Raw genomic sequence first — 22184 nt, forward strand, 5'->3', positions numbered from 1 at the left:
AGGGCTGCAGGTGCAAAGGGGACGCAGAGGTGTCGCTGGTGATGGGGAAGCCTGACCCTTAAGCATGAGTCTGCAGAAGTAGCAGTCATTCAATAAATACATGCTGATTTATTTATAGGGTAAGATGGTCCCTTAGGCGATAAACTCAAGAGGTGGTGCAAGCACTTTATTCATCTGCGATGTCCCTTCTCTGGCAGGCAAGGCAGCAAGTTCTACGACAAGCTAAAATCATCCCGTTTCAAAAGTTACCCTCAGCTAGGAGTTTCAGGGCAGGGGTTAAATTAAAAAAAACAAACAAACCAGAAAACAAAAAAACACTCAATGATTCCTAATTGTTTTTGAATACAGATGCTTGAAAAGGAGTTTCCACTGGGTTCACGAAAACGACACAACTTCTGCGTAGTGTTGGGGGGAAAAGGTAGGACTTGGTCCTGTACAGGCTGGCCTCTTAGCCCACAGACGCCAAGACGATGTCCACTGGCAGCTCCTCCGAACTTCTGGCTGTCACCTGCATTGTTACTGTGTCCAAAAGCAGCAGCCGGGAGCGCACCAGGATGTCATGACCCCCCCGGAACACGCCTAGAAGGGAAGAAAGAAGGATAGGTATGTAAGGCAGAAGCAGACTACAGAGCTGGGCTGAGACGGGTGCTTGCAGCAACTGGCGGAAGCAGCTCTAGGGTGTGAGATGGGCGGGCCCTGGAACAGGAGCACTGGCTGAAACCGCTGAGGGAGGTCCTGGGCATGTCACGTTACCTCTCTGAGCTGCAGCATCGTCAAGGATCTCAGTAGAGATCCCTCTACCAGCTGTATTTCATGCTTCCGCCAAGCTCAAGTGAGGTAATGGACACATATGTCTTGTGTCGGACATCACAGAGGCTCTCATACACATTGACTGAATGTAAGGGCACAGATGAAGGGACAGCCCCACCATGACAAAACGCAGTGCAGGTGTCTGCAAAACCCAGGGGACTGGGTTGCTTCACTGTGGTCAGAAATGAAGGGCTCTGGGGCTGTCAGCTGTGAGCAGGGCACTGAAGCAGAGCTACTTCCTAGTCCTGTTTATAAACACTCAGAAAAAAAAAGTTTCCTTTTGTTCACTGTTTTAGGTGTGGTAAGTATATTGCCCCCTTTTAAACAAAGGGTCGTTAACGTTTAGAGAAGCATACAGATAGAAAACATTTACATGTAAACTGTCTGTAAATGGAGTCTGCTCTAAAGGAATCTGGGCTGGAGAATAAGTGTGGGGAGACGCTGTTTGTTGTTGCAGCTGGAGGATGAGTACACAGGTTCCATTTTTGTGTATATTTGAAAATTCCATGATAAGTGCTTAAAATCCCACTGCTATTAGAAAAGACCAACCAACCCAGGAGAAAACTAGACAAAGGATGTGAAAACAATTCACAGAAGAGGAAACATAAAGGGCACTTTGCATTTGAGAAGATGCTTAACTTCACTCAATACATTTGCACCTGGCAGAGATGTTAAAGTCTGATAACACTGTGTTGTGCAAAGTATGCGAGAAAAGGCATGCAATCCCTATGTAAGGCAACGGGAAATATTTACCAAAATGAAAAATGCACTGTGACCTGGGAAAGCCTTGGGAAGCTTACCCTGCCAATACCCTAGGTGCACATATGCAAAATACAGTGTGTATGGATGCACATATGGGATTATTCCCCGCAGCAAAGCCTGTAACAGCAAAAGCTAGGACAACCTAAATGTTCATCAATACGTGAACTAGTTCTACAAAATACAGTCCATCCACAGAATGGAAGAGTCGTCAGCAACAGAAAAGAATGAGCACTCAGTGTGGGATGATGAAAAAGTTCTACAGTTGGATGGTGTGATAGTTGCAAAACAATGTGAATGTACTTAATGCCACTGAGCTGTACACCTAAAAATGGTTAAAACAGTCAATTTCATGTTACGTTAAAAAAAAAAAAGAAAGAATGAGGACGTGAGTATCGATGAGGGAGCTCTCCAAGATGCACTGTCTAGTAAAACACCAAGTGCAGAGCAACAGACGTATACACCACTTGTATATACACATTTGAGTTTAAAAAGGGAAATGCGTACACATTTGCTCTTATATCCTGATGTCCACAGGAAGGATATACAGCATCCTTCACCATCTATAACTGGCTGCCTGGTGGAAGGGAAACCGAATGACTGGCAGAAAGGGCTGGGAGGCAGGCATCTCACTGCAGGTCTTTCTGTGCCTTGTGAATGTTCAACTCTGTGAACTCCGAACCCCCGGGTTCCCAGGGGGAGCCCCCAGCCCAGGATGCAGTGGCATCCAGGCCCTCCCCAGCAGAAACGCCGCTTACCAGCCAGGAGCAGCGTGTGCGTGTTCTTGCTGTCCGGCACTTTGTCTGACCTCTCACAAGGATGCATCCCTAAGAATTTCACGATATTGCCCACAGCCTCTGTAGGGAGAAATCCCAGTGTCATTAACCCACTTATCTTGGGTCCCCTTCGTGCCACCACCACTCCCCCATCCCCTAACCCCACTCTGCACAGCTGTTAGTGAAGTGGCATCTGAAGTATGTGCTCGAGACATGGCCCTGGGTCTTTGCGGACCTGGGCGGGGGGGGGGGGGGGGGGGGGCACTTCAACAGTAGCCTTTAAAGACAAGCCCCCCAGGATTTACCTTCAAGTGTCTTGATGGTAGACAAGGTGAACGTTTCTTCCTTCTCAAACTCATCCCCGACCTCATCCCAGGCTGCTTCAAAGTTCAGCTTCATGACCTTCTGGATGTGATCTGCGATCGTGACTTCCAGATCTTCCAACTGGGGAGATGCAGGGGCGCATCAGCTCCAGGGAGAGACACCTTCGAGCCTCCGCCGCGCTCTGACCGCAGCTGCTTGCTAGGCTCCAAGCACTGTGCTCAGGGGACAGGCACCACCTGACCGGCTCCCTGTCCTCAGGGTGCTCACCGAGTGGTGTCCCCTCAGTGGAAAACGCCCTCACCCGTTTACAGCCGGCCCTCGGTATCTGCGGCGACTGGTTCTAGGACCCCGCCAGATACCAAAATGACAAACGCTCAGGTCCTTTATGCAAAGTGGTGTCATGTTTGCATTTAACGTACACACCTCCTCCCTTATTCTTTGAATTATCTCTAAACTACTTATAATACCTGAAACAATGTAAATGTTATGTAAATAGTTACACATACAATGCAATCCTATGTAAATAGTTGCCTTGTGTGACAAACTCAAGTTGTGCTTTCTGGAATTTTCTGGAACACCCTCCTACCCCAACTCTGAATATTTCTGTTGACTCCACGGAGGCAGAACCCACAGATATGGAGGGCCCACGGTCCTCATCTTCGGGTGTCAGCTGTGAGAGCACATTGCTCTACAGCTGCCTGGAGTCAGGGCCTGACAGGACAGCAGGGAGGTCCGCCTCCCGTGACTCAGCTGTGTCCTCCCTGGGCCTAACACATAATCCTGCCCCCTGCCTTGGACTAACTGTACGTAAAGGTTCCCCATTCATTCAGCCAACAGCCCCTCACCGAGCCCTACGCCTGTGTATGTGTAAGGTGTTCACACGGACTCAGCTCCTACAGCAGCCAGCCTCAGACCCAGCTCTGCTGTCCTAGGGCAGCTCCTGCCCTTAGGTCACTGCTGCCTCAGGGAAGGCCCGTCCTCACAATGCACCTGGGAGGACACACGTGACTGTGGGCTGCATCCTGGTGACTGCCCTGCTGGTCACGAGGGCTCTGACAGTCTCCATGCCAGGCTGAGCGTCAGGGGCTGCACTCAGATGGCACGGAGCCGGTGTGACCTTGGTAAACCCCAGAATGACCCTGCACTCAGTTCCACGCAAGCTCCAAGAGCTGGAAATGGAAGGGCCATTGACGTGCATGCAAACGGATCCAATTTCTCGAGAAAGCGATTGGACAGTACGAATCAAGATGTCTTAAAATCACGCTTAGCCTTTGACCCAGTTATTCTACTTCCAGGAATCTGTCCTAAGAAGATCATCTGAAATACAGATAAAATTGTGTACCCAAAGGAATGTTTACTGTAGCATTTAAAAATAGTGAAAATCTGGAATCACAAATGCCCGTTGTTAAAGGAATACAAGGTCAAGTGAGTTAGGCTTTATCAACATAAAGGAGTATCTTAAAGTCATTAAAAACTGCGTTTATCATGTATTGGTAATGACAGGATACACACTGTGGTTCTAAGTGGGCGGAGCAAGAGCTGTAATGTACAGAATGACCTCCACGACGCAACTCCTCTCCCTCCGGTCATCCCCAAGGACTATGGGTAATGTTTTCCTGTTTGTGTATACTTTGTTTTTGTATTTCCCAGGTTTTCTTTTCCCACGCACTTGTATTTTTTAAGTCAAAAAAAAAAAAAAAAACTTCTCTCAAAGAGATGTCTACACCAAAACCAGCAAGAAAAAGCTCCGAGGCTGGCTGTCAGCTCCCGAAGCCTCCTGGCCCAGCTTCTTACCACATACTCATCCTCATAGCCTTCATCGTCCGTCTCCCCGGTGGTGGGGTCGCAGTCCTTGACAGTGAACTTCATCATGCAGCTGAACGTGCAGGCCACTGCGGGGAGGAAAGGCCGGGTGTCGGTCGAGGTCCCCCGCAGGCCGGCAGCCACAGCCTGCCCTCCAGGCCTCGGCTGCATCGGCACAAGCAGCGCGTGCCACCCGGCCCCACAAGTGTGGGCAGAGGGCAGCAGCGTGCAGAAGGCAGGAGAGCCAGGCCACGGCCCCGAGATGCCCTCACAGGGAGGGGAGAGAGAGGGAGGCAGAGCTGCTGCAGGGTGGCTCTGCCCACAGCCGTCCCAGGCCTGGAAAAAGCACCTGGTTTCTTGGGGGGGAGTGGACCTGGACGGTCTGTGTCTGTGCCTGTCTCTGGGCCGTCCTCTGTGCTCTTCCCTGGTGCAGTGATAGAGTCCTGGTTTGAGGACCAGGCAGACCTGGGCTCTGCCTCTCAACAGCCATATGAACTCAGACAAGCTGAGTCTCGCTTTCCTCCTCTATGACTGGGGACAGCAGTGCTGCTCCCCTGGGGTCTATGAGGAGGAAATGAGCTAATGTGTGAAAAGCCCCCGGGACGTAGCCGTCCTTCTCGAGCAGCGAGCAGCCAGCGGAAGCTCTGATGGGAGGCACACAGCCAGTGCACGAGCCGCCCACCCCGCCCCGGCCCCAGGGGCTCCCACGAGGCCAGGGGGCATCTGCAGAGGGGCTCACCTGCTGTGGGGTCTTCTCTGGGCAGGGCCACCAGCGTGTAGCAGGTCCCGGGCTGGTTGTAGGGCAGGCTCCGGGCAGGTACATAACACAGCACCTCGTAGGCCTCCGTGGGCTCCATCTGCACTGTGACGTTCTCCAGAGTCTGGTCGTTGAGTGTGTTCGTGCAGTCAAACTGTACCAGGGAGCAGCGTGGGGCTTAGCTGCTGCGCTGGGCCACCCCTGCTGCACAGGGGCCAGGAGGTTCTGCCTCTCACCCCAAGCCACACCAACGCCCTTCCCAGGCCCCCGGCCCAGGCTCCCTGTCTCCACGCGGGCACTCAGGAGCCACAGAGGCCCTGGGACAAGGACTCGAGAGACACGGCCGCTGGAGACAGGTGCAGCATCGGGCTGGGCTCCAAGCACTCAGTGTGGGGGCGCCGGGACCCCGTGGGAGGGCCTCCCCCGGCTCACCTGGAAGACCATGTGGGCAGTGAAGGTGTGTTTGGTACAGCGGATGACATACTCTGTCTCCGACTCAGTGAGGGCCACGGGCTCAGGCGAGGACTTGAAGAGGGGCCCCAGCCCCTGGAACTCCGGCACTGCCGCCAGCTGCTCTGAAACCCCCAGGCCACACGTTTACTCAGCTGCTCAGTGAGGTCGCTCATCAGCCCTCAGGCCTGGTTCTCAAGGCCTCTGACCCACTGAAGCCGTCACTCCCGATTTCTCGAACATATCCGAGTTTCCTCACCTCCCTCCCTCTGCTCAGCATGTGCCACCCAGTGAAACACTCCACCCCGCTGTCCCACACAAGACACCAGAGCAACCAATGGACCTTAGGCCCGGTGTCCCAGGCCTAATCCTCCTGGAGACTCCCTCAACCTTAGAAGCTCAGCAAGGATTCTTCAAAGAAGAGGGAGATTGAGAAGAGAGAGAGGAGATGAATGCTGTGATGGCCATGGAACCAGGTGAAAGAACAAACTGGTCTTAGACACGGCAGTTAACATGAGTGGCCCCAAAGGAGAGGCTGCACATTCAGAGTGTTTCAGAAAACCCGACACAGTGTGGACGGGGGGCGTCTGGTAAGGCCTCTCCCTACAGCCCACAGCTGGGTTCCAGCCCTGGCGCATCCGGTGAACGAGGCATCTGGCAGCTGCCCCTATTCCACAGCAGGGGCAGGACTCCCCAAAGGGTGGTCGTGAATCACCTGTGTCAGAATTACCGGGGGTGAGGGCTTGTTGACAACACAGGTTCCTGGACCCATCCCAGACCTGCTCTATCAAAACCTCTGGCTGCGGGGTCCACCAAGCTGCACTTCTAACACGTTTCCTCAGATGACTCTGATGTGTACTGTTATTTGAAGACCACTACCCAAGATTTTTAACTTGTCTTCCCAGTTAAACTGAACTCCATGCAGAAAACAATTGTGCCTGAGGCCAGGGATATGATATTTTGCCCTGGACTTAGTAGGTGCTCAACTGACATTTCAGGAATAGAGAGGGAAAGAAGGCATTATTATTCCGCTTTCTCTCCCCACAAAGAGGCGGCCTGGGTGACTGCTTCATCCCGCTGAACGTGCAGGCGATAAAAAGCCCAGGAAGAGCCAGCTTAGCTGCTAGGAGGAGCCTTCGGGCCCCCGAGACCATGAGCCTCCAGAGTGCTTTCCTACGGGACTTGATTTCACTGGGCATCAAGGTGCCGGACCCGCCCCTTACTGCCTGGGGGATTCTGCTGGCAGCTATAAACTGATGCCTCTGAGTTTCAGACTCTTCATCAATAAAACAGATATGATCACCTCCTTCACGGGGCTGTCTGAAAGATACCTGATGCAATAAATGTCAGGATCTAGCAAACACCCTGAAACTTAACATGGGATCAATATCTGTTAGGCGTTGGAAGACTGTTTATGAATGGAATTGAGTCCCTCCAAGAGGCTTCAGAGGAGTCTTCCTTGGAAGGGGTGGCAGAACTACAGCCCCTGGGACATGTACGTGCCAACTCCCAGAACCTGTGAGCACGCGCCCCCGCTTCGCAGGGACTGCGCTGGATCTTGAGATGGGGACCCTCTCTTGGATTGCCTGGGTGGGCCCGCCGTGACCACAAGGGTCCTTGTCAGAGGGAGGCAGGAGGGTCAGAGCCAGAGGGGCGTGAAGAGGCCGCACTGCTGGCTTGAAAGACGGAGGACGGGGCCTCCAGGCAGGGCACGTAGGTGGCCCCCAAAGACGAGAGAAGGCGAGTCGACCACCCCTCTTAGGGAGCTCAGCACTGCCAACACAGCAAAACCCATTTTGGATTTCTGACCTCAGAACAAGGTAATACATTTGTGTTATGTTAAACCACTAAGTGGGTGGTGATTTGTGACAGTAGCAAGAGAGAACACAGGAGGAAAAGTTTTGGGTTAGGGTGATCCCAGTCAGCTCTGGGTCCTAGATTTGCTGAACCTGAGAGACAGTATGTTTGTGGAAGACAGGATTTGTGAATGGGATGGAAAAGGTGGGATTTACTTTAATGCAACAACCGGGAGCCCACTGTGAGGAAGGAAGGCATTGTCTAAGTGCAGTGACAGACAGAGAACACAGATGATAGAACACATGGAGAATGGCACAGGACCACGGAAGAGAAGACAGGAGCTCAGGGGCAGGGAGGGCATCACCAAGGATGAGGGACACGTGATAGGCCTCGGAGGTAGGACTCCAGTGCATAAGAGGGTCTGGCAACCCTACACGCAGCCTCTCCCTTTAAAAACTGCACGAGCAGAGGGACAGACGAAAACCTAAACAAAATCCTGAAAGACGACATGGACGGGACACATTTGGAACCTGAGACAAAGGACTGTGTCCCTCGACTCAGCTGTGCGGCATCAGACATCCTGAACTGGCCTGGGCCCCAGGCACCTGAGCTCTCAGAACCAAGGCCGAGGCAGCTCTGAGCCAGCTGGAGCTGGAACTTAATTCCAGGCCCCCCTTCCCACCCCCGACCCTCTTGCTGTGCAAACTTGGGCAAATCACTGTCTCTCTCCAAACAACCAAACCCTCAGATACTAAATGGACCCAATAACCTCCACCTGAGGATCACGTGCTGTCTAAAGACTCTCAGAGCCCAGCACTTAGGAGAGACCTGAGCGACGCGGTTTCTACTCTTAATTCCCCAGGGAAGCGCCGCTACCCTGGTCACAGCCCTGGGAGCCCCATCGAGCACCACCACTCACCCTGGAAGATCTCCTGCCGCGTGGCTGCCACCTTCTCAGGCTGCTTGGCTGCTGTGGTGGGAGTGCTTTCTGCAGGAACAAACATGCACGGTGACCCACAACTGTGGTAACGGCCAGGGTGGTGCTGACCACAGCGCTGTTACTTAGCGAGTATAACCTCCACCCCAAAGAGTGTGAAGTACAGAGCATGTGAGAAAGAGAGCAGGTGTTTGTGTCTAGGTGTCCTTATTTCCTGGAGCCAGAGGCAGACGGGATAACTCCCTCTGCCCAGCACAGCCCCATCCATCCTGGGCAGGTCTAGTGGCTTTGCGGCCAACACAGACCCTCCAGCGGAGGCCAGGACCGGACGGTCTCTGAAAGAAGTACAGGTGTTACTTACCTGTTCTCTGCTCTGCCATGGGCGTGGTGGCCAGAGGCACAGACTTGAGGTCAAAAGGCTTTTCCGATGGTTCTAGAGTGTACTGCTGCAGAGCCCTCTCCAGACCAGGGATGGACACGGTCAGACCTAGAGGCCAGTGGAAGACTGAGGTCCTGGGATCGAGGGTTGTATGATCCTGAACCACTCAGGCCTCTGAGCCCCCAACTGTCTCATGACATCGTCCTTCACGGGACTGATGTGGGGAGTAAACAGACACAGGAGAGGGACTTATAAAGGGTAAAACACTCTGCAAATGGAGATTTTTATGACTAACTATTGTTTCAGTTCACTGGGCTGTTTCCACCCACATGGCTGTGAAGCGGGGGCGCTGGGTCTCCTGAGATCACAGTGATGCTCTGTCGTTGCCATGAAAGCCCAGCCGAGAGCACCTTGCCTCAGAAATCCCTGCCCCCGCCGCCCGGCCCGGGGAGGCCCTGGCTCCAGCAGGGGCCGGCTCAGGGCCAGCCCGGTAAGACTCACCGTTTAGGATGTAGCCTGCGCTGAGGGCCTTCTGCTTCTGCTCCAGGACGCTGAGGTAGAAGGTGGCTCGGTCTCTGACCTCGTTGTCATCGTCCATCACACACCTGTGTTCAGGACATAAGGCCCTCCTGACCGGGGCCCCGCAGGGCCGGCAGGAGGGATGCTGCAGGGCTGCCGCAGAGAGCAGTGAGGGGGAGCAGGTCTCTCAAAGCTCAGTCTTCGGATGTGGACCCAGGCATCCAATGCACAGAAGGGCCCACGGGACTCTAACCAATGAACCAGGGGGTGGCCGTATTCATACTCCCTGGGCCCTCTCCCCAGAGCCCACCCAGGCAGGGAAGCAACCTCCTGTGTCCACGGCACACGTCACAAAAGAATTTAATGTGACCCAACACTTCCACTGCTGGGTACACACCCAAGAGAACTGAAAACGTGTCACATGAAAACTCGTACACAAATGTTTGCAGCAGCACGAGTCACAACAGCCACGAGGTGGAAACACCCACATGCCCACCACCTGATGAACGCACAGACAAAACGTGGTCTCTCCATGCCACGAAGCATGACTTGCCCATAAGGAATGAAGTACGGGCACATTACCACACAGAACACAGCATGAAGAAGCCAGACACCTGAAAGGCGATACGTTGCATGCCTGCCTTTATGTGAAGTGTCCAGGACAGGCAAATCCAGAGCCAGGAGGCATGTGAGTGGCTGACTAGGGCTGGGGGGGGGTGGGGTCGTGGTGACTACTCATGAGCACACGGCTGCTTTTTGGGGGCTAAAAACGTTTTCGGGACTTCCTCAGCAGCTGCGGTTAGGGCTCTGCATGGCACTGCAGGGGGCACAGGTTCGATCCTGGCCGGGGAACTAGGAGCCCACAGGCCACACGGCACAACCAAAGAAAGTCTTCAACTGAGACGGTGGCAATCGTTACACAGCTCTGAATACACTAAAACCACTGAATCACACATTCTACATGGGTACATTGTATAGGTCTCAATAAAGCTTTTTTTTCAAACAGAAAACACCTTAGTGCCCGGGTGGAGGGGTTTTTGCATGATGTTGTTTTTCATGCGTTTCTTTTTCTTTTCAATATTCATGTCTTCATCTGGCTGCCCCAGGTCTTAGTGGCAGCATACGGGCTCTGGGTCCCTGACCAGGGATCAAACCTGGGCCCCCGGCACTGGAGTGCAGAGCCTTACCCACTGGACCACGAGGGACGTTCCATGCTTTTCTACGTTCCCATTTTTTCCTATAATCAAGTTGTATTATCTTTCCTCCCCTTCATTAGTTAAAAAGAGACGAAGGACAGGCGCCCGGGCCCAAGGGAACACGGCGGCCCACCAGGCGGCGGCCTGGACTCACCTCTTCAGCAACACCAAGATGCTGGGCAGCATCTCCTCATTCTGTGCTCCAAACTTGGCCAGAGCACTCACGGCGCCTGTGTTCACGAAGCAAACGTGATTTACTTCCAGGGCTCAGAACGGGCCGTCCAGAGCCGAGCAGTCCAGAGCCAGCAGGCCCGACCCAACCCAATGCAACAAGCACCTCAACTCCTCGCTGCTCAGGGGGAAGGCAGCCCTGTTCTCAGGTCCCAGGAGAACAGCCCCTTTTGACTACGAAGAGGCCATGAGAGCTGTATCCAAACAGCCTCAGAGCACAGTGAGGTATTAAGCGACCATAAATGAGAGAACCAACGACTACGGAGCAAGTAACAACTGCTGAAAGAAGAACATCTGTCCAGAGGGGGCATGAGAAGAAAAGAGCAGTCGCTTAAAAGTAAAGTTAAAAATATGACGGTTGCACAATGAATTGCACACTCATTTAAGAGTGAGTTTTACAGTATGTGAATTACATCTCAGCAAAGCTCTTACTAAAAATAAAAGACTAAACACCAAAAAGAAAAAAAGGAAGGCGGGGAGGGAGGAAGAGAGAGAGAGAGAGAGAGAGGAAGTCAAACAACAACATATAGTGAAACTTAAAAAGACAAAAAAATCACTAAGGTGAATCAGAGGTTAAGAACCATTCACCTAGATGACGCCCAAGCATCCAGGGTCCTGCCTGTAACATCAAACACCGAGCTTGTGAGGCAAGAGCACAAGGTGCCCGTGTCCCCCTGGGGGCTCAGGGCCCTTTGCGGGGGGCTCTACTCCAGGGCAAGCCAGGGGCCCGGGGGCAGCCCTGCTCACACCCACCTGCCCGGACCTCCTCGTGCTCCAAGACCACTCGGTTGTAGATGAAGCGGATGTACTTGGAGGGGTTGTTGGTCTTGGGCCCCTCCTGGCCCAGGAGGTGCAGGATGCGGGTGGCCAGCACCGTGAACTCGCAGTCCTCGATGAACTCGCACAGGTGGGACAGCCCCGTCTCCTTGCTCTCCGAGTTCTCCTCGATGATGCTGATGATGCAGTCCACGATGGCCCGCTTGTACTCGAAGCCGCCCTGCAGCGCGAGGAGCTGGCTGAGCGCCGAGGCTGCTCTCTCCAGAGCCTAACCGGGGCCCGGCACAGCGGCCCAGGCACAGAACCCGGCGGCAAGGGCCTGGCTCTCCCGGCCGCTACCTTCCTTTTGTGTACCACGAAAGGCTCAGGCTGAATGCTCACTGGGGCCCTCCTGTTCTAACAGTAAACGGTTTAATACAAACACGTGGGACTTAATTTTCTTCTTGACTTTGAGATAAAGGTAGAATGGGTGGTGTAGGTGCTGGAGGAGCAGTGGGGAGTCAGTGTTTCATGGGAACAGAGTTCAGTTTTCCAAGATGAAAAAGTTCTGGAGATTAACTGCACACCAGTGTGAATGTACTTCACAATACTGAATTATACACTTAAAAACAGGTTAGATAATGAATTCTAAGTTGTATATTTTATGGCAATATAAGAAAAGGTAGAATGGGGCATTGGAAAGACAAAAGATCGCGGGTCAAATCTATGCTCTGCCACTTACAGACTCTAAAAACAGAAGTGGCAACTGAGATGCCGCCAGGTGCCAGACCATAAGCCGTCAAGGCGCAGCAGACTGGATGGGACAGTGGGGCCGTGTGCAGTGCCCATCCCATCTCAAGAGCGAAACCACCATGCAGCCAAGTGGTGTCGGGTCTTAGAAGTTTCTCAAGAGAAACTGGGGATCTGTTGTGGTGGTTTTCCTGATTTTTAAATAGTGGCTACTAATTCAAAATGTATAAAACTCTCTACAATCCAAGTTAAACTTGTCCGTGGGTCAGATCTGGCCCAGAAGGAGTTTAAAGGGCCGTGGGCACCAGGAAACCAGCCAGTTAGCAGGTGGTTCTGGGTACACCTGAGAACGAGCCAGATGGGGAGCCAGCAGTCGGGCCGCCGCCCGCACAGGAGACCTGGGGCCCGGAGCGCCCTGCCCTCACCTCCTCGCGCAGCATGGAGAACAGGAAGTTCATGAGCACGGCGTGCTTGCGGGGGTACTTCTGGCACAGCGCGCTGATGGCCTGCACCACCACCACCTGGGCCGAACAGACACGCGTGAGCAGCGGCCCTGCCGCCTGGCTGGTGACTTCATTCACCCAGTGCCCACGGAGTCCTTCCTCAGGCAAGGCCGGGCCCTGGGGGCGACAGGCCAGGACACGAGGGGAACCCCGCCCCCACCCTCTGGGGGCCCCCAGGCAGGGAGGCACGCACAGCCGTCCCGAGGCCCCAGCCCACACTCTGGGTCCCCCCACTCTGCTCTTCTACTCAGCTGGTTACCAGGTGGATCTGGGGACACCTGAGAACGAGCCGGACGGGGAAGAGCCCACATGCCTCAGAGCAACTGAGCCCGTGCGCCACAACTACTGAGCCTGTGCTCTAGAGCCTGCGAGCCACAACTAGTGAACCTATGTGCCACAACTACTGAGTCCACGTGCCTCAACTACTGAGGCCTGCGCATCTAGAGCCCGTGCTCCGTGACAAGAGAAGCCACTGCAGTGAGAAGCCCGCACACCGCAACAGAGCAGCCCCCGCTCGCTGCAACTAGAGAAAGCCCACGCGCACAACAAAGACCTAATACACCAAAAATAAAGAAATAAAAATATTTTAAAAAATAATAAAAATTTAAAAAATAAAATCAAAGTTTAGAGAACACTACAGAAAACCTGCTCGCATCTTACTTAAAATCACAACTCTTTATCACGACCCCCTGGGCCTCACATGGTCTCACGGCTGCCACCTGCTCCAACTTCACTGCCTCCATCGGCCCCAAAGCCCCCAACACCACACTTCGGCCCCGTCCTCCTGCTCCCGACACACTTGCTTCTGCCTCTTCTCCCATATCTTCCCAGGGCGGCTCCTCCTGGGAACGCTACCCTGTGGGTTTTCCTCCCTGCACTAGTGTGTAGCATGACCTCGTCCACCCCTTGTTGACTGTCCATCTCCCCTCCCCGGAAAGCAAGCTCTGCAAGAGCAGGACCAGTCTGTCCGCTGCTCTGTTCCCCTTTCTCCAAACTCTGTCCAGCAAGCGCACAAGAAACACTGGAGGGCTTAATAAGCTGGCCGGGAAGCTCCTGGCCTTGTGGACAAAAGCCGGACACAGCACCACACGCATCTCCACCCCACCGGCCACCTCCCCCCCATCCCGGCTCAGGGTGGGCAGGCGGCGGGCGGGGGCTGTGGACCTTGAACTCGTCCGAGATCTCCGACATGAAGGAGGAGATCTGCTTCATGAGGCGGTCAATGCTGCCCTCGCTGCCCGTCTTCAGGAGGGTGGTGATGGCCAGCGTGGCGATGCTGCGGTTCGAGTCTGTAACCAGGTTCTCCAGGTCCAGGTTACAGGCTGTCACCGCGGATGGATGCTTCATGGCCACCTGTTTTGGGAGGAAAGAGATGAAGACAAGGATGTGGTACAGCAGGCCTCCCACTGCTCTGCTGGTCCTTCAGGTGAGCTCATGTCCCCACCGGAGGGCAGAGACCGACCAGGGCTGCACCTCCCACAGGGCAGGGGCCAGGAGACACGTCCAGCAGGCCCGGGCCGCCTCCCCCGGCCCCATTCCGCCCACCCCGAACTCACCTTGTTGAGGGTGCGGACAGCAGCGTAACGGAGCGCAGCCTTGGGGGAGCTGCAGAAAAGCTGGAGCACTGCAGGGAGACAGACACCGGTGCTGGGCTGCCCCCTGCTCGGCAGCCAGGAAACCCAGGGGCCCCCAGGAGGAGCAGGAACAGGGCACGGGCGGTGGGAGTGGGGCGTGCAAGGGCTCTGAGGCGTTCAGACCCGGACCCCCCACTCAGCTGTGTCCCTGCTGGCGCCACCATCCCAACCAAGGAAGACGCTGTGCTCTCTGTGGGTCCCGGAGCCCCGCACGGACCCCAGGCATGCTCGCGAGGGCCCGGGGCTCCATGCGGAGGGGCCTGGTGCTGAGAGCTGCCTGCTGTCTCCACGAACCCCCTCATGCCGGCAAAGCAACTCCCATATCTCCCCACTTAACACACACAGAGGCCAAGGTGCAAAGGGGCGGAGCAACTGCAGGAACGAGGCCAGCAGGTGGGAAGTGGCAGAGCCAGGACTGACATCCGAGGCTGCCTGCCCCCGAGCCCGAGCCGCTGCCCGTGTGGAGCCGATCCCCCCTGGGGCCGCACAGAGATCGGCCGCCCCGCCCTGCGCCTCGGCCTCAGGAAGCTCGGGCTCCCTCCTGCACCCGCTGGAGCAATGAACACGACCACTGCTCTCTGCAGTCTCTACGCGCCTCTCCTCATAACTTGGCTTTTATTCTCTGATACTTTTTCAGCACTTATTTATTTTTTCTTCAATAATTCTTATTTTGAAAACTCTTCCTGACTTTCATTATTCTGGAAACGTGAGGAATATAGCAAGAAAGCACAAACATTCAAACCAGGGAATGAATTCATTTAGCCCTTTTTCTTTTGTCACCAAGGAGGAAGAGAAATATCTCCCCGCACATGTGAGCTCCATCTGTGTGCCTGGCAGGCTGACAGCCTTGTTCTGAGAACATGAAAGAAGCAGAGGGCCAACCACGCGTCCACCTCTGCAGCTGGAGCCCTCCGGCCAGAGCACCGTCACTTCCATCACCAGGTTTTCCTTCTGGGACACTCACCCCTTCTCTCCCGCTCCTAGTCCCACTCTCAACACACCCTCCTTCCAGCACCAACCACTTAGCCCACCGTCACACGGCTGCTACCCCAACATGCAGTGAGATCTCAAACCTTAGCACAGGGGTCTGCTAGACCAAGGCACTGATTACTCAACAACTGGCCCGGGACTTCCCTGGTGGTGCAGTGGTTAAGGATCCTCCTGCTAATGCAGGGGACACAGGTTCAATCCCTGGTCTGGAAAGATCTCATATGCTGTGGAGCAACTAAGCCCGTGCACAACTACTGAACCCTCCTGCCGCAACTACTGAAGCCTGCATGCCTAGAGCCCCTGTTTTGCAACAAGAGAAGCCACTGCAATGAAAAGCCCGTGCACTGCAACGAAGAGTAGCCTCCACTCGCCACAACTAGAGAAAACTCGCGTGCAGCAATGAAGACTCAACACGGTCCAAATAAATAATAAACAAACAAATGCCCCCCCCCGCCCCCCCCCAAAAACACTAGCCCGGCAGCAGTGGGAGCTGGGCGGACTCTGCCACACCACCACCCGGAGCAGGGGCGCCGGGTACACCATGCTGCCAGGCACTGCTTGAAGCCGTCTGCAGGGGTGACAGTGCACTGCCTGCCGGGACCCCGTGTAACGGGCACAACTCCTATCCACCCTGCAGAAGACGGCTGACTCCCCAGGCTCGCCCAGCTGGCCCGTGACAGAGCCAGGACTCCAACCTGGGTCCCTGGCCTGGCTCCAACCACCCTTCTTTCTCCTTCCTGAGACGCCCCAGCCCTCGAGAGCAAGCCCTGGCTTCATCAACACGGGCTTTCTCCGTCGGGCCCTCCTGCCTCGGCAGCCACCAGCAGGATGTAGAGGGCCTGTAAGCCTCGCCTCCACCACTCGCCAGAGCCCAGGTGAGAGGCCCTGGCCCGAGGAAGCAGGTGCTGCCTGGGGATGGACGCCCTCTCTTAACGGTAGCCTATGGCCCACCCGAGGGCATTTCCCTTCTTTCCTGCACCCTCCGGCCCAGGGCCGAGTTCCCAGCAGGCACAGCCGTGCAGGGCTGGGGTAGGGAGCGCCTGGTCACCTGACACGGCCGGGGCCAGCTCCTTGGCGCTGCAGCCTGGCAGGTTGACAATGGCCGAGGCGGCTTCGTACACCACCATCTCGTGCTTGTTGCGCAAGCAGCTCTCGATGAAGTCGAACAGCGGGCCGTCGCGACTGCAGAACAACAGGCGGCAAGAGGAAGCTGGGGGGCCCGCCCGGGAGACGGCGGGGGCCGCGCGCAGCACGAGGGAACGCCGCACCGCTACCTGCCGTCCTCCTCCTCCAGCTGCCTGCTGGCCACGCGGATCATCATGCAGTAGGCGAAGGGCGACCTGAGGCCGTGCCGCGTGAACTTGCCGACCATTTTGCTGACCGCCAGGCGGTCATTCCTGCGCACGTGGTACAGGAGCCCCAGCGCGTGGTACTGCAGGACGGGAGAGGGCAGCAGAGGGCAGGCGCGTGAGGCCAGGCCCCTGCTCGCGGGGCCCTGGAGGCCACACGTCCCTTTGGACTCCGGCCTCCTCGTCTCTGGGATGGGCGCCGTGGTCGCGTCCTCCAGAGTCTGGGTGCGACCACATCCAACAAGCCCCTGGGCGTCTGCAGTCCTCGTCTGCCCCCGCCCTCGCCCCAGCTTCAGCAAGGGCCTTGACAGGCAGCGTGAGTGCAGGTGCGGAGGGGACAACAGGAGACCAGGTGTCTCTGATCAGAAAGAGAAAGCAGGAGCTGAGCCTCGAGCAGGCACACACGTCATGAGGTGCTGTGCACAGCATCAGGCCCGTGTGTGACACCACGGAGGCGGGTCCTCCTGTCCCCACCGCCCTGCCCGAGGACTCGGGGCTGCTGCTGGCAAAGCTAGGTCTGGAGAGGGAAGCATACAGTTATCTCCTGCCCCCTCTGCTTCCTCACCGGGGCGACACTCAAGCGCCTTCTATGTGGGAAGCTCCTCTGTCCCTGGCAAGGGTGTGAGGGGCCACAGCTGGCCTTGGAGATAGCGTCCGGCACGAAGGGCAAGCAGGGAGGGGACAGGTGCCCACCCAGAGGGCCTGCGGGCGGGTGCCACACAGGCTCTCACCTGACCCTCACAGCTCTGTGAGGCAGGGACCCTCACTCCCATTTTACAGACGGGGAAACTGAGACTCGCAGAAATAAAGGGCTTCCCGGCCTAGGTCCCTGAGAGGAGTTCAGCAGATAAAAGCCCCACTGGGATGCTTCCACGCGTCCCTGACACAGCCCGCGGGCAAAGGCCCTCTGCCTGCCTGGACCAGGCCAACTGCGTCACACGCCCCAGAACAACGCTCAGCTGGTTATCAAAATACGCAAATATTTCAGTCTCAGCTGGTAACAGCTCTAACCCAACTCCCCCTGCAAGCAGTACCCTGGATTCTCTCCCCAAGCCCCCCAAGGCTCCCCACAATGACGAAAGGATTAAAGCTGCTCTGGCCTGGCACTGCCAGGGTCCCCACGGTGTGAGTCCATCCCGTCTGGCCAGCTCCCCGCCACCTACCTAAGTGCTCTGCTCACCTGCACCATGACGTTGTCACTGGACGCTGCCTCCTGGGCCTCATTCACCCAGCGCTTGACCACGTCGAAGCTGCACTTGAGCAGGTGCTGTGGGGCACAGGGCACACTGAGAGGCGAGCAGGCAGGGCGCTGGGCCGTCCTAGCCTGGCCCGGCCGCAGCTCAGCCCAGCCCAGGACCCCTCCACTCTCCGGGTCCTCTGAGAAGTGCCCGGGCTCGGGACGGCTCCCACCCTCACTCTCCCTGCCCTGGCAGACTTCCCACCAGGCTCCACTTCCACAACTGTCACCCCAGGGATGCGTCAAGGCCCCCCGGGCCCCCAGCCAAGCCAGAGCTCCCTGGGCGCTCTTTGCTGAGAAGGGGCTGGGACTCTCAGAGCTCAGCACACAAAACCTTTTTTCTTTTAGAAAGCAATTTGTATGTTTCTTCCGTCTCCCAATCCAGCCCCTACCCCCAGCCCCACCGGGCCCCCGCTGCGGCCACACACCAGGGCAGACACCAGAGCGGAGCTGGAGACGCTGGGCACCTTGTCCACAATGGCCTGCTTCATGTAGCGCTCAATTGCCTGCAGCATGGTGCTCTGGGGGACGAGGAGCGAGCGGGAGAGGGCCCAGTCAGCCTCTGCAGCCTCAGGGGCACAGGGGACAAGGCGTGTGGCAGTGAGGACTGGGAGGAAGGAGGCAGGCGTGTCCTGTGTTCCCGCACCCCTCCCAGCAGCCGCAGGATGAGCTACAGCCCGTGAAGGGGGAGACCCTGCGGCGACCCGGCCGGGCGAGCGGGACTCACGTCTGTGATCTGGCAGAGGGCACGCACGGCTGGGCCCCGGTAGCTGTCCTCCTTCCCGGTCATGTCCTTTGTCAGGCTGCAGGGGCACGGAGCTGGCCTCAGCGAGGAGCCGGGCCCCGCCCTGCCCACCCGGGGCACCCTGCCGTCTCCTGAGCATCCTCTGTTATTAACCCTTCCCTGCCACACACCGCACAGCAGCCACAGGCTTTTCATGAAACTGACAACCGATCAGGTCACTTTCCTGCGTTGACTGAAACCTTCCCGAGGCTTCCTGTGCCGTCGCCATCAGGCCCTCGTAGAGAAGTCCCCACACAGGGTGTGCTCTCCCCCTCTGCCCGCCCCCCACCCTGGGGCCCTGCCACCTGCACCCCCTCAGCCGGGCACACTGCTCCCCTCACCTCCACCTCTGTCCTGCTATTTCTCACTCAGCCCTCAGGACTCCACTCAGACAGTTCCAGGGGCCTCTCACGGCCGTCATGCTTCCCTAATGCCTGTCTGCCAGGTAACTTCTCCGTAAATTCTGGGGCTGCAGAGGCATGCCTGTCGTGTTTGCTGCTCTATTCCCAGGGTTACACAGGGGCTGGCAGACGATAAATATTTTCTAAATGAACCTACACGTGAACGTATAACGTTCCCCCCAGACGGTAGCAAGAAGAAATAAGAGAACTGAGCCCAGGGATTATATTTCAGTCAACCCTGTCCCCTGAACCCCTTGGCTTAATGCTTAGTGAGCAGAGCAGTCTGTCTGTGCGCCTCTGTACACCTGCCTGTCCTCTCTGGACTCTCCTGGTACTCGCTAGAGTCTGTGTGAAAGTCCCGCGCTGCCTCAGTTGACTAAGAGGAATCAAGGGAAGGAAGGGCTTGAGCCTAAGTTCAGGCCAGAGAGTTAAGAGGAACCGCCCACCCTGGAGGCCGCCAGGGGTGGGCAGAGTAACTGAAGAACGAGGGAGGCAGGAGAGGAAGGCAGGAAAGGGCACTGGCAACGTGTCAGCCGAAGTCAGCACCGGCTGCTCGTGCGAAGACGAGCCCTGTGTGGGTGGATCCTTCAGAGACCAAGACTCGCCTGCTGGTCACGATGATGACATCCTCTGCAATGCACGACATCTCCTTGATGGTCAAGTAGCACATCCGTCGGAGGGTGGGCTGGGCAAGAGATGCAGAAACCCCTCTGATCCTCGGCTCAGCACGACACAGGCAGCCTCGCTCCCACCACCCAGTCAGAGCTGCCCCCTCTGGAGGAGGGCTGGGGTGGGGGCACTTACATCGTTGGACTGAAAGAGTTTGGTCATGGCAAAGAAGGCCTCGGTTGCTTCCGTGGTCCCCAGGTGCTCCCCCTGTTTTAATCAAGAAAGAAGGCTCAGCTTGGCACAGACGGGCCAGAAGGCTCTTCCTGCCAGACCAGCCCAGGCCGGATCCTCGGGCCCTGCAGAGGCTCCATCGAAGGCGACACATCAGAGCTGGACACTGAGGGGACCCAGGGCTGGGCCGCTGGCTACAACCAGACAGGGGCTGTGCACCTCCCCCAACACACCCCAGTACACTTCCCCCACCCCCAAGCCTCACCCGGTTACCTGGTTTATGAGGTAAAGGATCTTGGTGAGGATGTGGGCACATTTCCGAGGGTTGATGGGAGTTTCGTTAAACACACGGGCCTAGGAAGAAGCGGCCAAGGATATTACCTCCTGGCTGTGTTCATTTCCCTTCCACGACTACCCTCAATCACACTCAGGGTCTGAGAAGCCCCAGGGGAAGTAAATAACCTTGCCCAACCTCACTTTCATGAAGAAAGAGTTCTGTTTTGCTTTTTTTCTAATTCACCTATTAACAACTCCTGAAACCTTCCCTAAACGTTATCTGGGGATGTGCTGACTTAATGACTAATGGATGCTTAGGAAACGCTTATTAATTAACTGGAAGGAAAGACGAAGACAAAGAAAAAGGTAAGCATGATGAACTCTCCCCAGGAACAAAGTCTCCCTGTATTTCCGGGAACGGGTTTCTCCCCTCCTGTCCTTTAAACTGGCACTTTGAATGTGCCGGGACAACATCTGACCACACTGGTTGTGAATACTCATGGTGGAAGAGACAGGGGAGCAAATGACACTTGCCTCCTGGAGCACTGCACTCTTCTCGAGGTGCTGGAACGGGTTGGAGCCTCCACCTACCGTCAGAGAACAGACACGACTGAGTGCAGGCTGTGACCCTGAATTTAAAAAACTCTCCTGGACGTAGACAAGGGAAAGGTGTCCCAATGGTTGACCTATTCAAGTTCCACCTCCTCTGAATGGCAATCAAAGCTTTACAACCTGTCAACAGATTCAGCCACCCTCCTGCAAGGGGGCTCCCGCTACCCCAAACCACTGACTCACGGTCACTCAGCAGCCCTGGTACAGTCTTTCTGTGCCTCTCACAGTGCGACGTGGTGCGTTCATTTATGCAGTTGGTGCTTTACTGAGTCCCTACCGCGTGCGGGACCACCATCTCCAGTGACTAGGGTTTCTGCTTAGCAGGTGTCACACTTGTAATTAATTAGACACGAGCATCTGACTGAGGTCTGTTTCCTCCCCTACGTCGCGACCATCCTAACGTTCCCGGCTCGGGCTGAGCGTCTCACCTGTTATGGCGCAGTGTCAGGGCCCAGCACAGCCTGGCACGCAGAGAGCGCTCAATACATGTTTACTGCGTAAACGAACCAGAGCCAGGGTCCTCGGCCCCCGGACCCCGCGATCCCCGCTCTGGCCAGCCCCGACGCGGCCCCAGCGAACCCCCAGAGGAGCATCGGGCCCGGCCCCGGCCCCGGCGAAGGGCAAAGCCGACCCGCCCGCGGTCCCCCAGCGACTCGCGGCCCGACCTCACGGGGGCGGGGCAGCGGAGCCCGCCCGCGCTCTCCGGGGCCTGCGGCGGCCCTGCGGCGGCCCTTCGCGCAGGCCGCCGTCCCTCCCGGGGCTCGGCTGGGCACCGGGGCCCCCGCGGGGGCGCGCGGAGGGCCTGCGCGGGCTCCGGCCTCCCCAGGCCTCGCCCCCTCACCCGACTCCTCGTCCTTCTTGTCAAATTTCTTCAGCATGGTGGCGCCGGCGGGGTCGCGGAGCAGCACCCGGCGCGGGACGGAGCGGCAGGCTGCGGCGGTCCGGCGGCGGCTCCGCTCGGGCCCCTTCCGGCCGGCCACGTCGCCCGGCGCTGTGCGCAGGCGCGCTCCGCGCTCCGCGCACGCGCACATCCGGGCCGGGCGCCGCGTCAGGCGCGCACGGCGTCCCCGCCGGGAGGGGCCCGGCGCCCGCCCCTGCGCGCCCCGGCCCCGCCCCCGGCCCCGCCCCCCGGCCCCGCGGCGGGAGGTCCAGCGCGCCGGCGCGAGGAGCCGCCCCCTCCCTCTGGCCCCCGCCTCCGGGAGGCGCGCCCCGCACGCCCCGCGCCCGGCTCTGTCCGCTGCGCGGGCGCCCAGGAGGCCGGGGCGTGAGGGGCCGGCCCGGCCGCTGACGGGAGCGCCTCCGAGCCGCGGGCGT

At 57.0% G+C, this 22184-nt stretch overlaps 1 protein-coding gene across 1 annotated transcript; it reads right to left on the reverse strand.

Annotated features, from left to right (window-relative positions):
* Positions 1-88: 88 nt before the first annotated feature.
* COPG1 (COPI coat complex subunit gamma 1) lies at positions 89-21875 on the reverse strand. Its single transcript, XM_057704961.1, has 24 exons — positions 21712-21875; positions 20793-20845; positions 20256-20336; positions 19947-20018; positions 19748-19827; positions 18685-18760; positions 18386-18478; positions 17901-17987; positions 16646-16803; positions 16420-16553; positions 14304-14371; positions 13912-14100; positions 12670-12765; positions 11492-11735; positions 10662-10737; positions 9294-9397; positions 8775-8900; positions 8396-8464; positions 5662-5804; positions 5212-5383; positions 4464-4561; positions 2651-2789; positions 2328-2426; positions 89-579 (listed from the first exon to the last, which is right to left on the reverse strand). Exons 1-24 carry the CDS (start codon positions 21746-21748, stop codon positions 449-451), a joined length of 2625 nt encoding a protein of 874 aa, XP_057560944.1. The 5' UTR covers positions 21749-21875; the 3' UTR covers positions 89-448.
* Between the last annotated feature and the right edge of the window lie 309 nt (positions 21876-22184).

Source organism: Hippopotamus amphibius, chromosome 13, assembly GCF_030028045.1.
Source record: "Hippopotamus amphibius kiboko isolate mHipAmp2 chromosome 13, mHipAmp2.hap2, whole genome shotgun sequence".
In the NCBI taxonomy this organism is placed as follows: Eukaryota; Metazoa; Chordata; class Mammalia; order Artiodactyla; family Hippopotamidae; genus Hippopotamus; species Hippopotamus amphibius.

Excerpts from the sequence above, each read along its gene's own strand:
- COPG1 (XM_057704961.1), bottom strand. The coding sequence starts at position 21,748 with ATGCTGAAGAAATTTGACAAGAAGGACGAGGAGTCGG. Across the intron at positions 8,465-8,774 it reads CATGGCAGAGCAGAGAACAG|AAAGCACTCCCACCACAGCA; the intron begins GTAAGTAACACC and ends TTGTTCCTGCAG. Across the intron at positions 5,805-8,395 it reads GCGGCAGGAGATCTTCCAGG|AGCAGCTGGCGGCAGTGCCG; the intron begins GTGAGTGGTGGT and ends TGGGGGTTTCAG.